The sequence below is a fragment of the Macaca fascicularis genome, chromosome 9 (assembly GCF_037993035.2).
Source record: "Macaca fascicularis isolate 582-1 chromosome 9, T2T-MFA8v1.1".
In the NCBI taxonomy this organism is placed as follows: Eukaryota; Metazoa; Chordata; class Mammalia; order Primates; family Cercopithecidae; genus Macaca; species Macaca fascicularis.
This window is the reverse complement of record NC_088383.1, coordinates 68417099-68431967: the sequence shown is the minus strand read 5'-3', so window position 1 is coordinate 68431967 and position 14869 is coordinate 68417099. Positions and strand designations below refer to the sequence as shown.

At 45.8% G+C, this 14869-nt stretch overlaps 2 protein-coding genes across 15 annotated transcripts in view; one reads left to right on the top strand and one right to left on the bottom strand.

The window, feature by feature from the left end:
* POLR3A (RNA polymerase III subunit A) overlaps window positions 1-869 on the bottom strand; it is a 53944-nt gene extending 53075 nt beyond the window's left edge. For both annotated transcript variants that reach the window (XM_005565348.5, XM_074001711.1), the window contains exon 1: window positions 720-869. In XM_005565348.5, coding sequence (XP_005565405.1) covers window positions 720-763 — 44 coding nt within the window. In that variant the 5' untranslated portion in view covers window positions 764-869. The remainder of the gene's footprint in view (window positions 1-719) is intronic.
* A 4255-nt stretch (window positions 870-5124) lies between these two features.
* RPS24 (ribosomal protein S24) lies at window positions 5125-12498 on the top strand. 13 transcript variants are annotated; one of them, XM_065520837.2, is made up of 7 exons: window positions 5125-5166; window positions 6579-6644; window positions 6738-6947; window positions 8723-8833; window positions 9485-9502; window positions 12005-12026; window positions 12410-12498. In XM_065520837.2, the coding sequence occupies exons 1-5, from the start codon at window positions 5164-5166 to the stop codon at window positions 9488-9490; spliced, it is 396 nt and encodes a 131-aa protein (XP_065376909.1). In that variant the 5' UTR covers window positions 5125-5163; the 3' UTR covers window positions 9491-9502; window positions 12005-12026; window positions 12410-12498. The 13 variants fall into 13 exon arrangements, with proteins under 13 accessions (XP_065376909.1, XP_073857807.1, XP_073857810.1 ...); XM_074001706.1 differs by having other exon boundaries at window positions 9485-9513; XM_074001709.1 differs by having other exon boundaries at window positions 5125-5597.
* Window positions 12499-14869: the final 2371 nt, after the last annotated feature.

Sequence of the window (14869 nt, the reverse complement as noted above, 5' to 3'; positions counted from 1 at the left end):
CGAGTACCTGGGACCGCAAGCGTGCGCCACCACCCAGGCTAATTTTTGTATTTTTGGTAGAGACGGGGTTTCGCCACGTTGCCCAGGCTAGTCTCGAATTCTTTAGCTCAGGAGATTCACCCGCTTCGGCCTCCCAAAGTGCTGGGATTACAGGAGTAAGCCACCGCGCTCGGCTGGATTCACTTTCTTGCTGACAACTCTTTAGAAGAAGCCACCGCCTAATAACGTGTTTCTGAAGGCAAAAGCCCGGATATAGCAACTTTATTTCTGACACTGCTATTCGTCGGGCTGTGGTACAGCTTTCTAGTGGGTAACCCCATCCTTTTGGTAAGCAACTACTGCCTTCGTGTCAGACGCTCTGCGGCTGACAGAAGATTGCTCCCCTCACTGCAGCAGGGGATAGGTTCGCTGAAGAACAGGGATCATCGTATGACTTCAGGAGAACGTGAGCTTTGGCCCAGGGTGCACAAATCATTAAGGCTCAGGCCACTCCGATTTCTCCACCCAAGTCCAGGGACCTCTCGAGGTGCTGAAATCCCCTCAGCCTAACCAATGCTCTTTGACCTACGCTGGTACTTCTGGGCGCTGGTCACACCTATGGAGTAGTGGCCTTCCCCTTCCCATTGTACCCCACCTCTGACCCTCCAACACCCCGGACCGCTAACCTCGGACCCCTTGCCCTATTTCTCAGTCCTTTGGCCACTCTTTCACCGTCTTACATTTTCTTGGCCACATCCGTCTCCCGGAACTGCTCCTTCACCATGATGACGGCTGCCGGGATGTCTCCTTGCCACTCGGGAGACCAGATTAGAAAAACGATGCCCCGCGCACCTCCTGGGGCTGCTTCTGGACTCGCCGCTAACACATCTGCGGTATCCTCTCGGCCACCGTAGAGTGCCCCACGTGTCCACTTCCTCTTCCGCTACTCGCCAGGGCGTCTGTCTGTCAAGAGAGACTTCCGGCACGCCGTTTTTTTTTTTTTTTTTTTTTTTTTTTGCCCTTTCCCCGCACCGTCACCTGGTGGCGCTTCCTGGAAACCGCACCGAGGCCTTCGCTGTATTTTAAAAATCCCATTTATGGTCAATTTCTCCAGGTAATCAGACACCTGCAGAGAAGCTGCATGTAACTCTTTGCCTCAAGACTTTTAGACAAGCAGAGGGTCAAAACTTGCATAAAATGGAAAATCATCATCATTAACATCAGTACCATCTAAATTAAGAGCTTCTAATTGTTTAAGGGAAGGTGGAGGCTGAAATGAACCGGCCCATCCAACAGAGGGCACTATCTGGAGGACCAACAAAGGAAAACAGAGCAGAAAATACGGGCGCACACGCGCTTCCAGTTCATGGAGTTATTGGGGGAGGGGGGGAAGAATTAAACTTATATTCTTGATTACAAAAACAGCTGAAAATCTGTTAGAGCGAAAACAGCCATGGTGATCTACAGAAGAAAAGGGAGAATGGAAAGTAAAGATCATTCATGTCTTGAAATAAATTGTCTATAGTCCGTGACAACCTGTGAGAGGTGATCCTAGTGTGATATATTAGTGCATGAGCCTAGCAAGGAAATCACATCACCACAGGGCTCAGCGCTATACAACCTAGAACTAAGTCCTCATTATTTGTCAGAAACTCAAAACAGAACTGAACAAAAGTGTTTTAACAACTTTCAATTTTAAGAAGGGATGCTCTCTCATTTTCAGACGCCATGGCTCCTCACTAACAAAACACAATGTCACAGACAAAAAACAAGGCATATCAGGTTTTCCTAAGTTATTTCAGTACTCCATCACTTAAAAATGGAATAATGTTAACAATTTTTTTTTTGAGATGGAGTCTCGCTCTGTCGCCTAGGCTGGAGTGCAGTGGTGAAATTTCGGCTCACTGCAACCTCCGCCTCCTGGGTTCAAGTGATTCTCCTGGCTCAGCCTCCCAAGTAGCTGGGACTACAGGTGCCTGCCACCATGCCCAGCTAATTTTTGTATTTTTAGTAGAGACAGGGTTTCACTGTGTTGGCCAGGCTGGTCTCGAATCCCTGACCTTGTGATCTGCCTGCCTTGGTCTCCCAAAGTGCTAGGATTACAGGTGTGAGCCACCACACCCAGCTCTAATGTTGACAATATTATACCAACAAGGTTTGGATCGCGAGTGACTTTTCTAGAGGTTAAGAGCAAAAGTTATGAAATCACAGTACCATCATGGGAGTCTAGCTTTCACCATTTGAAGTTGTGTAGGCGGCCAGATGTGGTGGCTCACGCCTGTAATCCTAGCACTTTGGGAGGCCGAGGTGGGTGGATCACCTTAGGTCAGGAGTTCAACACCAGCCTGGTCAACATGGTGAAACCCCAACTCTACTAAAAATACAAAAATTAGCTGGGTGTGGTGGTGTGCACCTGTAATCCCAGCTACTCAGGAGGCTGAAGCAGGACTTGAACCTGGGAGGTGGAGGTTGCAGTGAGCCGAGACCACACGATTGCACTGCAGCCTGGGCGACAAGAGTGAAACTCCGTCTCAAAAAGAAAAAAATAAATAAATAAATAAAAAATAAAGTTGTGTAGGCCGGGCGCGGTGGCTCACGCCTGTAATTCTGGCACTTTGAGAGGCCGAGGTGGGAGGATCACCAGGTCAGGAATTCGAGACCAGCCTGACCAATATGGTGAAACTCTGTCTCTACTAAAAAATACAAACATTAGCCTGGTGTGGTGGCGCATTCCTGTATATCCCAGCTACTCAGGAGGCTAAGGCAGGAGAATCGCTTAAATCCGGGAGGCGGAGGTTGCAGTGAGTCAAGATTGTGCCACTGCACTCCAGCCTGGGCGACAGAGCGAGACTTTGCCTCAAAGAAACAAACAAACAAACAAACAAAAAAATATATATATAAAGTGTGAACTTGGGAAAGTTATTTAATAATCTTATTGTGTGTTAGTTTTCCCATTTATAACATGGATGAGTAATATGTATCCTGTTTCTTAGAGTCAGTGGGAAGGTTAAATAGCAAAATGAAGGTAAAAGTAATTAGAATGTAACAGTCACATTACAATCACTCTATAAATATTCTTCTGCCACAGCCTCCCAAGTAGCTGGGACTACAGGTGCGCACCACCATGCCTGGCTAATTTTTGTATTTTTAGTAGAGACAGGGTTTCACCGTATTGGCCAGGATGGTCTTGAACTCCTGACCTCGTGATCCGCCTGCCTCAGCCTTCCAGAGTGCTGGGATTACAGGCGTGAGCCACTGTGCCAGGCCAGCCAACTATTTTCTTAAGAAGGATAGTTGGTCACCTCGGGAGGCTGAGGCAGAAGAATCGCTTGAACTCGGGAGGCAGATGTTGCAGTGACCTGAGATCCCGCCACTGCACTCCAGCCTGGGTGACAGAGCGAGATGCAGTCTCAAAACAAAACGAAACAAAATAAAATAAAACAAAAAAACTAATAAAAAGAAAATAGTCGGCCGGTGACGGTGGCTCACGCCTGTAATCCCAGCACTTTGAGAGGCCAAGCCGGGGGCGGATCACTTGCAACTCAGGAGTTTGAGAGCAGCCTGGCCAACATGGTGAAACCCGTCTCTCCTAAAAATACAAAAATTAGCTTGGCGTGGTGGCGCAGGCCTGTAATTTTAGTTACTCCAGAGGCTGAGGCAGGAGAATCGCTGGAACCGGGGAGGCGGAGGTTGCAGTGAGCGGTGATCAAGCTATTGCACTCCAGCCCGGGTGACAAGAGCAAGACTTGGTCTCGGAGGGGGGGGAAAAAAAGAAAAGAGGAAAGCTGCCCCCAAAACCTGCACCTTGGACACCTCATCTGCACCAACATTTGGGAAATTATTCTTCTTGTTTCTCTGGAATATGTATATTTACATTCTTTACATGTCTGTTTCACGTTAAGGAAAATATTTCTGGAGCAACCAAATTTTTTCTTCCTTTTTTTTGGGGAGGGGGGAGGGCACGGAGTTTCGCTCTTATTGCCCAGGCTGGAGTTCAATGGCGCCATCTCAGCCCACTGCAACCTCCACTTCCCGGGTTCTAGCGATTCTCCTGTCTCAGCCTCCCGAGTAGCTGGGATTACAGACATTAGCCAACACGCCCGGCTAATTTTGTATTTTGTATTTTGTATATATTTTTTTTTTTAGTAGAGACGGGGTTTCGCCGTGTTGGCCAGGCTGGTATGGAACTCCTGATCTCGGGTGATTCGCCCGCCTCGCCCTCCCAAAGTGCTGGGATTACAGGCGTGGCCATCGCGCCCAGCCAAATATTTTTCAAACACTAATTTTGCATAAGGACCAAGATTTGCAGAAAAATACAAATTAAAGAGATCTTTTAAATGAAAAACTCATCATAAAAGTCTCAAAAAATAATACTTACGAACAATAAATTAGAATGGGCAATGTTAAGTACTTGAAATAACAAAGGTTTTAGAGTCAGGGTTTCTGCAGCTTTCCTAGCTGTATAAAGAGGAGACTGTTAGAGAGGATATCCTAAGATGCCTTCCAAGTTTACCCACCGCTAACTCGGAAGAAGGCAATTTATTTTATTTATTTATTTATTTATTTTTGAGACGGAGTCTCGCTCTGTCACCCAGGCTGGAGTGCAGTGGCCGGATCTCAGCTCACTGCAAGCTCCGCCTCCCGGGTTCACGCCATTCTCCGGCCTCAGCCTCCCGAGTAGCTGGGACTACAGGCGCCCGCCACCTCGCCCGGCTAGTTTTTTTTGTATTTCTTAATAGAGACGGGGTTTCACCGTGTTAGCCAGGATGGTCTCGATCTCCTGACCTCGTGATCCGCCCGTCTCGGCCTCCCAAAGTGCTGGGATTACAGGCTTGAGCCACCGCGCCCGGCCGGCAATTTAAACTAATTTGGTTTACCGGAATTCAAATACGTACAATTCAACATAATAAATTGAACTGAAATTGAACACCTGCTTGCGTAAACCTAGTCGGCTCCAGTTGTTCTGCCTGCGGATTGGCCAGTCTAGAGTTCCAGGGGTGTGGCCAAAGGTCTGTGAGGCGGGGCCGTAGGCAGCTTCAATCAGGCATCGCCGCGGTCAGCCTCGCGGCGCGGCCACGCCCCCACGCCGGCGCTTCCCGGGGTCCTTCCGTGCGCGTTGATATGATTGGCCGGCGAATAGTGGCTCTCTTTTCCTCCCTGACTGTCCGGAGATAGGCAGCCATCATGGTGAGTCTCCCCGGGCCGGTGCAGTCATCTGCTGCGTATCCGAGCCATCCTTCGTCCCCGGGTCCCAGTATCTGAGCTATAGGCGCGCGAAGGCCGGTTGCTCTTCTCTGGCCGTTTCGGTCGGAGGATGGTTGTCGAGAGGCTTGGGGCTGTTGGCAGGGAATCCGGTCTGGCAGGCTGCGTTGCAGACCCGGACACGCTGGGCTTCGGGCTACAGCGCCTGGGCAGTGCAGGAACTGTTGGCGCTTGTTGACTTCGTGGAGCACAGTGGATGGGGGTGCGGGGCGCGATAGATGGACACTGGCAGGCACATCTCATCTGCAGTTCCAAATTGGGCTAGGTAGGCGGCTTGCAGGTGATGGTAGCCCAAGAGGTGAAGAAGGTGCCGGCAGCGCCTGGGCGAGTTGCGGCAAGTGAAACCATTCCCATGTGTAAGCTAGAAAACTTGTCAGCTGAGTGGATCTTCATGTTTCATACTGGGGAAACAGGCCCTGGAAAGGGATGTTATAAAAAGGTAGTCCTGCCCTTAGTCATGCGTTATTAGCTTCTCCAGCATCCGTTTTTAACCTTATCTGCAATCTTTTTTTTTCGCCCAAGAATTGAGTACCACTGATGTGGATTTAATTTGGTGTGGTTTCTCAAAGTGAAATGGAGAAACTCTAGCAAGTCATTTGCTGCTATGAAAGTCTCTTGTGCCTCCTTTTTGGTAAAATTGTTAGCGTAAATTGCTTAATGCCTACGTTCTTTGTTAGGTATTAAGTAAAGGTGCAGTTCAGTCCTTCAGAAGGGAATACCGTTTTCTCTGATCTCTGCTGTGGCCATTCTAGAAGGATAGATGACATGCACGTAGTGAGTACAAGGCTTGGGTCACGTTTGTGCAAGACATGATAAACACAGTTCATTGAGTGTGACCTTTATATGAGCCACAGCAGTTTTTACCCCAGAGAAGTGATTCTCGACTCGGAGTGATTTTTCCCCTAAGGGAACAGTTGGCTAAGTCTGGAGACATTTTTGATTGTCACAACTGGGAAAGGTGGGAAGTCCTTCTGGCGTCTAGTGGTTAGAGGGCTGGGATTTTTATAGTTATTCTAAAACACACAGTCCCCACAACAGGAATTATCCATATGGAAATATCAGTAGTGCTGAGGTTGAGAAACCCTGCCCCAGAGATACACATAACCTAGTGAAGTAAGTTTACAGATTCATGTAAAACCGTTATATTTTCTTGGTATTTTATGTATTTGTTAGGTGTATCCTGTGAATTTGGCCCTACCGAGGGGGTTTTATTTACTTTAATTTGCTACATGATTAATGGCTACAAATTGGACTGCAGTATTCTAGGTCTTGAAAAATCACAGCAAGGCCAATAAAAGTTTGAGTAGTTTTATTAACCAGAGTGTATATGTTTTCAGAACGACACCGTAACTATCCGCACTAGAAAGTTCATGACCAACCGACTACTTCAGAGGAAACAAATGGTAAGGAAGGGCATGTCAATTTTTGCTTAATTGTCCTTTACTCTGAAGATGTATTTTATCATAGTGAACACTAAACTTGATATCTCCTTTTAGGTCATTGACGTCCTTCACCCTGGGAAGGCAACAGTGCCTAAGACAGAAATTCGGGAAAAACTAGCCAAAATGTACAAGACCACACCGGATGTCATCTTTGTATTTGGATTCAGAACTCATTTTGGTGGTGGCAAGACAACTGGCTTTGGCATGATTTATGACTCCCTGGATTATGCAAAGAAAAATGAACCCAAACATAGACTTGCAAGAGTAGGTGTCTTTTCATTTGTTCATCAGCTACTGAAGACCTATTTTTTTCAATGGCGTTGTGTTGTGAGTGTGGTAAAATGGGCAAGACCAAGCAATCTGGGAGACAACTCTGAAGGGATTAAGAAAAAGTTATTTGATAAAATGCACAGGTGGAGTACGGAGGTTCAAAATTGAAGTCTGGCATTTGAGCTGAGTTCAGAAGGGCAGCTGAAGTAGTGTTCTTGGAGTTGGGCTGGGGTAAGGGTTGTTTTCCAGAGGGGAAGTAAGGGAATGTGTTTGGAAAGGTAGCCTGGCACCAAATTCGTTTAGTTTGGATTAAGTCTGAGTCTGGGCTTAAACCCATAGGTAGCCAGGAACCAGGAAAGGTTTTTGATTGTATACTGAGTGTCAAACACTGCAGAGTGAACTATAGCAGTGATCTGGGCTAGCTCCCCAGTTTACATTCTAGTAAGAAGCATTACCTTGAAGTGCTTTTTTTGTTTGTTCCTTTAACTCACTTTACCCCATGCTGTTAGATGAACCTTCCCATAGGATAGCTGTGAGGGAAAATTCTGGTGATGTCGTAGATAGAGGCTGCACTTTTTTTTTTTCTTTTCTTCTGAGACAGAGTCTAGCTCCCAGGCTGCCGTGCAGTGGCGCAATCTTGGCTCACTGCAACCTCTGCCTCCCATGTTGACTCTTCTGCCTCAGCCTCCTGAGTAGCTGGGATTATAGGCATGTGCCACCACACCTGGGTAATTTTTGTATTTTTAGTAGAGACAGGGTTTCACCGTGTTGGTCAGGCTGGTCTCAAACTCCTGACCTCGTGATCCGCCCGCCTCGGCCTTCCACTGTTGGGATTATAGGCGTGAGCCACCACATCCAGCTGAGACTGCACTATTTTTTTTTTTTTTTTTGAGAGGGTGTCTGGCTCTGTCGCCCAGGCTGGAGTGCAGTGGCCGGATCTCAGCTCACTGCAAGCTCCGCCTCCCGGGTTTACGCCATTCTCCTGCCTCAGCCTCCTGAGTAGCTGGGACTACAGGCGCCCGCTACCTCGCCCGGCTAGTTTTTTTTTTTTGTATTTTTTAGTAGAGATGGGGTTTCACCGTGTTAGCCAGGATGGTCTTGATCTCCTGACCTCGTGATCCGCCCGTCTCGGCCTCCCAAAGTGCTGGGATTACAGGCTTGAACCACCGCGCCCGGCCGAGACTGCACTATTTTTAACTGATTTTGCATTCATGTTCTCAGAAGGCCTTGCTGAGCTGGTGACATTGAAGCTGAGATCCTTGTAAAGATTTGAAAGTAGTCTTTGTAAAGATACAGAAACAGTCTTGTAGGCCCCAGGAATAGCAAGTGCAAAGGTGGGCAGAGTGGCGATGAGTAGATCAGAATCTCCATGGTTTGGGGGTTGTAAAGGCTTCTCTGTCAGCAGGGAGTAATGGGGAGTTGCTATGGGAAGAGATCCCTCAGCCACTTGGGAGGTGGCTTGTTTTGGTAGTGCCAAAGAAGAAAAAAATAGTGATCTGTGAGCTCAAGTCTGGACAAGAACAGCCAGTCTCCCGAACTTCCTGTTCAGAGAGTATTGAGTGGACCATTTGTTTTCCTGTGAGGCTATTCTATACTTAAAATCCCTTGGTGATGCTTTCTGTTCTAGCAAAAACATGTATTGAATATACGTGTAAAGTTTTGGTTTAGAAAGCTGTGTTAAGCGCAGACTGGGTCCGTTTCCCTACCAGAGTGGTGGGTAATGATTTTAATGTTTGCAAGTCACCTGGATGTACTGTTTTCTCATTCAGCATGGCCTGTATGAGAAGAAAAAGACCTCAAGAAAGCAACGAAAGGAACGCAAGAACAGAATGAAGAAAGTCAGGGGGACTGCAAAGGCCAATGTTGGTGCTGGCAAAAAGGTATAGTTCATCAAGGAAAATACAGAAATATCATTAATTGTAGGTCTTTAGTTTCTAGGAAAGAAGGAATTTTATTTATTTTTTAAATAACGTTTCTTAATGTTTTTTCTTTTCCCTCTTCTTCTGGATTACAGAAGGTAACATGTTTTAAGAAATTATGTAGCATAGTGTCTTAACCACCTCAGTAGAGTAGCTTGGCCCACCCCTTGTCACCTCACAGCACAATCTGGGGGCCACATTGGTTCATTGATCCTGGTGGGCACCTTTCAAGCCTATCACAAGAAGTTTTAGTTTTACTAATTGGCATAGAACCTTCAATGCAGAGCGGATCTCATTCCCTGTGATTTTACTCGTTAGTATGGACACTGGTTTAAGAAGCAGTTGGATCAATGTGGCCCGTGTTTTCCTGGCATACTGGAGAGGCAACTGAGATCTCAGGATTGCTTTCCTCTCCAGTTGGCCAAGACAAGTGATTTTAGCGTTAAGCAGCTTTTTACCAGCTTTGCTAGCTGTAAATAGTTGGACATTGTAAATCATTGAATAGAATTAAGGTGTTGGGTTGTTAAATTAACAAATAATCAAGTGTTCTGTGAACTTTTTTTTTGTTTTTTTGCTTTTCCTCTCTACTTTCTTGGATTTCTTGTTCATCAGAAATGAAGTGTCTGGCAGGTACTGAGATTGTAAGCACGGTGTGGGGATGCATCACCTTCACTGAGTTTGCTTTGATGATGCTTTGCATGTTGGCCTTTGGATGACAGTTTTATAGTATGGTCGATTATAATGCCAGTGCCATTTAGGCTGGTGCAAGAGTAATTGCGGTGGCAAAAACCGCAGTTACTTTTGCACCAACCTAATATGTTTTAAGATAGTATATTATGAGCAAAGGAGAAAACTTTTAAAATCATGTTTATTTTGGAAACTCCAAAATGCATGTTACATGTGAAGTAACTCACTGGAGGAAGGTGAGTGCTTTACTAAGTAGGCACCGTTTAACTTGCACTTGGGGAATGCTGTATCCACATACTTAGGAAATGGCTTCAGTTAACACTGGGCTTGGGAAGGGCTGTCTTATCCGAGGAGCAGTCCTCTCTGGAGCCATGAAACCAGCCTGGCAGCTCTGGTAATAAACTAGTCTGAAATCCGGCAAAGCCTCTGTCCTGTTTGGATACGTGCAAAGCTGCCTTTTACCATTTCCATTGCTTTTTATTACTTAATCTCCAATTTTCTGCCTGGTGTCTTTTTTTTTTTTTTTTTTTTTTTTTTTTTTTGAGACGGAGTCTCACGCTGTTGCCCAGGCTGGAGTGCAGTGGCGCGATCTCGGCTCACTGCAAGCTCCGCCTCCCAGGTTCCCGCCATTCTCCTGCCTCAGCCTCCTGAGTAGCTGGGACTACAGGCGCCCGCCACCGCGCCCGGCTAATTTTTTGTATTTTTAGTAGAGACGGGGTTTCACTGTGGTCTTGATCTCCTGACCTTGTGATCCGCCCGCCTCGGCCTCCCAAAGTGCTGGGATTACAGGCTTGAGCCACCGCGCCCGGCTTTTTTTTTTTTTTAAATAGAAAATTTTGAGGTAATTATTCATATCAAAGTCTTTGGTGGATATGCTTTTTCCCACAAGCACTTGGTTAAAATGGCCCATTACCTCATTTATTTATTTTTTGAGACAGGGTCTCTCATCACCCAGACTGGAGTACAGTGGCATGATCATGGTTTACTGTACCTCCCGGGCTTGGGTGATTCTCCCACCTCAGCCTTGTAGCTGGGACCACAGGCATGTGCCACCATGCCCTGCCAGTTTTTTGTAAAGACAGGATTTAGCCGTGTTGCTCAGGCTGCTGTTGAACTCCCGGACTTGAGCGATCCTCTTGTCTAAGCCTTTCAAAAGTGCTGGGATTACAGGTGTGAGCCACTGCGCCCAGCCTGTTACCTCATTTAAAACAAATTTTGTACATCTGAACAGTCTAAAATTGTAATGTGTAAAGTGGGGTAGGAGTGGGGTGGGCATAGTGGGATTTTGAATCAATGAAGGCCATTCTTCTTGTGGCATCCTTTTGCAGTGATTCCCTGCCAGGCAAGGCAGTAAACCTGGGATTGCCTGCCCAGGACTGTAATCACATTGACGTCCCAGCGCCATGGAGTATGTAATGAATGAACTGCCAGCACAACTACTCACTAACCGCTCCCTGTTTGTGAGGATTGTACCTGTTGAGAGAAGTTGCAAAAGAATTAGTCAAAATTTGTCCTCTGACCTAGGTCTGAAGGACATTTAACACATTGATTCTTCTCTTCATCCAGCCTTTGAGTCCTACGAGTTAGTGCGCTTAGCCTTTGAGTCCCACATGTACGGAGGAGCTACCTGTGGAGACCTGAGCCATCACTATTCCTGCTTCGTTACACTGGTGCCTCTCACCAGCACTGCTCTGAAAAGCCAGCTAGAAAAATCAATGCTTTTCAGTACATAAATTCTTTGGCTCCAAAGAAATGCCATAGCAATAGTGCTTTTAATTCAGTTTTGTTCAGATGTTAGAACTGGTATTTGTTGTTGCCTTTTGGTTGCAGTGGAGTTATATACTAAGTTACTTATAGTAAGGCATTAGTAGTCTCATTTCTGAAGAGCAATTGTATTTTTAGTTCAGCTAAATTGATACCTCTCTTTAAATACTAACTTGTACTACTTTTGTGGCTGTGAATGGTATCTTTTATTGAACTGAGGCAGCTTTTAAAAGACTTGACTGATGATTTAGAGCACTCCCATTGAGGTTAAATTAGACTTGAATCTGTAATGATTCTCATATCTGTTCCTGATGTGTGTCCAGCACAGTGTTGCTGGGCAGAGCAGAGGGGCAGAGGCTCAGGTATGTACTTCATTGACCAGTGGGCAAGGCCATCCTGGGTACCACATTGGCTTAATGATCTCTTCATTGTGAAGTTGGGCCACCTTGTTTGCATAAGAACTACAGTAATCAGGCAACGTATTGTCAGAATTGGGAGGAATAAAATCAGTGAGTCTCTAAGGAGTGCTCTGTATACAATTGCAAAGAACAAAATGGTCAACTTTAAGGTACCTGATTGCATGCACTTAAATGCAGATTATTTTTGAGTTTGAAAAGGGACTATTAATGAAATCTTTCTTTTCCCTCCTTTCTCTTTTTGCCTTCCCCACCACTGATTTAGTGAGCTGGAGATTGGATCACAGGTATAATTCAAGCTTTTCATGTAGTCATGTAGATCACTAGACTACTTGGTGTACTGATGTAGCAGTTTAAAAGCAGATCATGTGTAGTACATTTAGAAGTAGATCTACAAATATTCTGAAGAGTTGTAACCTTTTAAAATATAGTGACATGGTTTTGTTTTTAAGGTTTAGCAATATTTAGCCCATTATTTTTGTTTTATTTCTAACTTGAATGTTTGTAAGTTTTATTTTTTGATGCTTACATTGTGTTAATATAACATCAAAATAAGTTGATATTCTAGGTTACTAATAATTGTGGTGCATGAATGTTACTACTTTTGGAATTTAAGACTTTAAAGAATTTTAAAGGCAGTTGCTGACTAAACTTTTCTCTTGATTCACAGCCGAAAGAGTAAAGGTGCTGCAGTAAAGGCTACCTGTGTCCATTTTGGATTTTTCACAAGCAGATTAATAAACTAAAAACTTTCATGTGTCTGGTTGTTTGAAATGTATTTACGGTTTATTGGGACTGCTAGGAGGTTAGTCTGCTGATTTAAGTTGCTGCCCAAGTTCACATGCTCCATGAAGCATTCAGTGAAAACTTAATGTCATGGGGTGGTGTTTGTTTGCTGATTGGTTTATAGCTTAGGTGGGTTCATTGGGAGTCAAACTTGTAAATGCTGTGTAAGAACCATGGCCGCTCTGGATGCGGTGTAGTGGCTCACAGTAATCAACACTTTGGGAGGCTTGCGTGGGGTCATTACGCTTAAGCCCAGAAACTGGAGGCTACACTGAGATGTTTTGTTTTTTTTTTCCCCCCAGACAGGGTCTAGTTTCGTTACCTAGGCTGGTCTTGATTGAACTCATGGGCTGAAGCCATCCTCCCACCTTGGCCACCCAAAGTGCTGTACTTTGGCCACATAAAGTGCTGGCATGAGCCACCACGTCTGGCTAAGAGTGTCTTTAAAAAGTAGCATGTCTAGATAAACTGGAGAAATCTCAGGAAGCAGTAAAGAACTGAGACTTGGTTGGGCATGAAGGGGACCCAGGAGAAGCAATACCATGAAGGCAGAAGGGTTGAGGTTGCAGGAAGGAAGGGTGGTGGAATGTTGCGGAGAAAAGATGGTGAGAGCCCCTGTGTGGAGCACCTACAGACGGGAGGGCAGGGCTGTGAAGAGTTAAGTCATGTGGCTGGGCCTGCTGGCCAGGGAGTGGTTGGAGTTCTGTTTTTGTATCTACAGAGGCTGTGTACTTTGGTTTGTAGGGCCTCTGGCCCTGTGGGTTCTCTGCTAAGGAATCTGCTACTCCTTTGCTAGAACCAGGAAATAGCTTGCTAGTGTGGAAGAATGGGGTCTTTGATGTGATTGGCATTTTTTGATGAACAGTGCATAGAGGCTGAAGGTAATGCTAGGGGCAGTAAAGGTTGGGGTTCGAGATGCAGTTTCCTGTGACTGAGCTGGAGTGTGGAAGCAGAGAAGGCACCCTATGAGCAACTTGCGGAGGCAAGGTGGTGAGGATCCTGATAGTGCTGCAAGGACAGGATGGGACATGGAGCTGGGGTTGATTGCTAAGTTGAGCAGGGAGAGTGGAAGGAAGTAATTGAGTGAGTGAGAACTGAAAGGTAGGAAATAGTTTCTGATGTGCAGAAAAAGGGCAAAGCTGCAGAGAGCCTGAATGATTGAAGGTTGGCATCAAAGTCACAAAGTGGGGAGGCTTGTCTGTTGGACTGTGCTCAGGGCAGAAGTTGTAGTCTCTCAGCCGGTAGCCTTGGGAAGGGAGGTGGGATGAAACTCAGGCTCGGCCATGTTTTTCCAGAGGATCCACTTGGGTTGGGATATTAAAGAAAATGTGGCAGTCTTGCTGTGAGACTTGTTAGGCATAACATTTGGAAACTTGACAAATTACAAATAAAGGTGTGGATTTCCTACCTCTTGAAATATCAGAAGCAGCAATAGTAGCCCACCTTCCTGTGTGATGACAATTGGCAGGGCTCCAGGCTGGCTGCGTCTCTTGGCACAGGTATTTTCCAGTCTCCACAGCCTTTGCTCCTACAGCCAGCTAACACCCTCCTCTACCTGCCCTCTGGTCTTCTGTCCCTGCTGCCTGCTTCTCTTCCATCTAGTCCATCCGAGGGTTTTTTTGGGGAAGTCACCTGATACCTTGTTTGGGTTAATTTGCATTTAAATTGTGCTCCCAAGGGTATCTGCTAACTACCCTGGCTCACAAGGCTCTTTTGAGGCTGAGGATGTAACTGTGAAAACAGTTCGGAAACTAGTGCTAAGCAATTGTGTGTCGAAGCACGGACTTGTGGGAACTCAAATTGTGGACAGATTCAGCACATTGTAGGCCCTCACAGTAAACAGGCTACCCTGTGCTGTCAGCAGGCTTTGGAAGAGCCTCCATAAAATGCAAACTTGACTAAGCTGAATCAATATTGAGGGAGCACATCATTCCGCTTGGCCCTGATGGGAAGCTGTGGCTTAAATGAGAGATAGTAGGGATCTTTGAAGAGTGATGAGAAAAGCTAGAGGTGGTTCTGGGAGAGTACCTGCAGTGAATATTTGGGGTGCTGCTTTTTTAGCTTTTCCTAGCACCACACCCATGAGTTCTATTTGTAGCTGGATGTGCCTATGTAATCAGGCAGCTTTCAACTCTGCACTTTTCCTTTCTTCCCTGGCAAGTTGCTTATTTTAGGCTGCCCTTAAAGACAGCATCTTACATGGTGCTCTGATGGAGCTGAGACAGGTGCTGTCCTAAACTTTATGAACAATGATCTCCATTAATCTGCGTGTGTGTGTGTGTGTGTGTGTGTGTGTATATATATATATATATTTTTTTTTTTTGAGATGGAGTCTCACTGTCGC

Bases quoted from the DNA above. Each gene is read 5' to 3' on its own strand.
- RPS24 (XM_065520834.2), top strand. From the start codon at position 5,525: ATGGTAGCCCAAGAGGTGAAGAAGGTGCCGGCAGCGCCTGGGCGAGTT. The intron at 6,645-6,737 runs GTAAGGAAGGGC...ATCTCCTTTTAG, and splicing joins TACTTCAGAGGAAACAAATG to GTCATTGACGTCCTTCACCC. The intron at 6,948-8,722 runs GTAGGTGTCTTT...TTTCTCATTCAG, and splicing joins CCAAACATAGACTTGCAAGA to CATGGCCTGTATGAGAAGAA.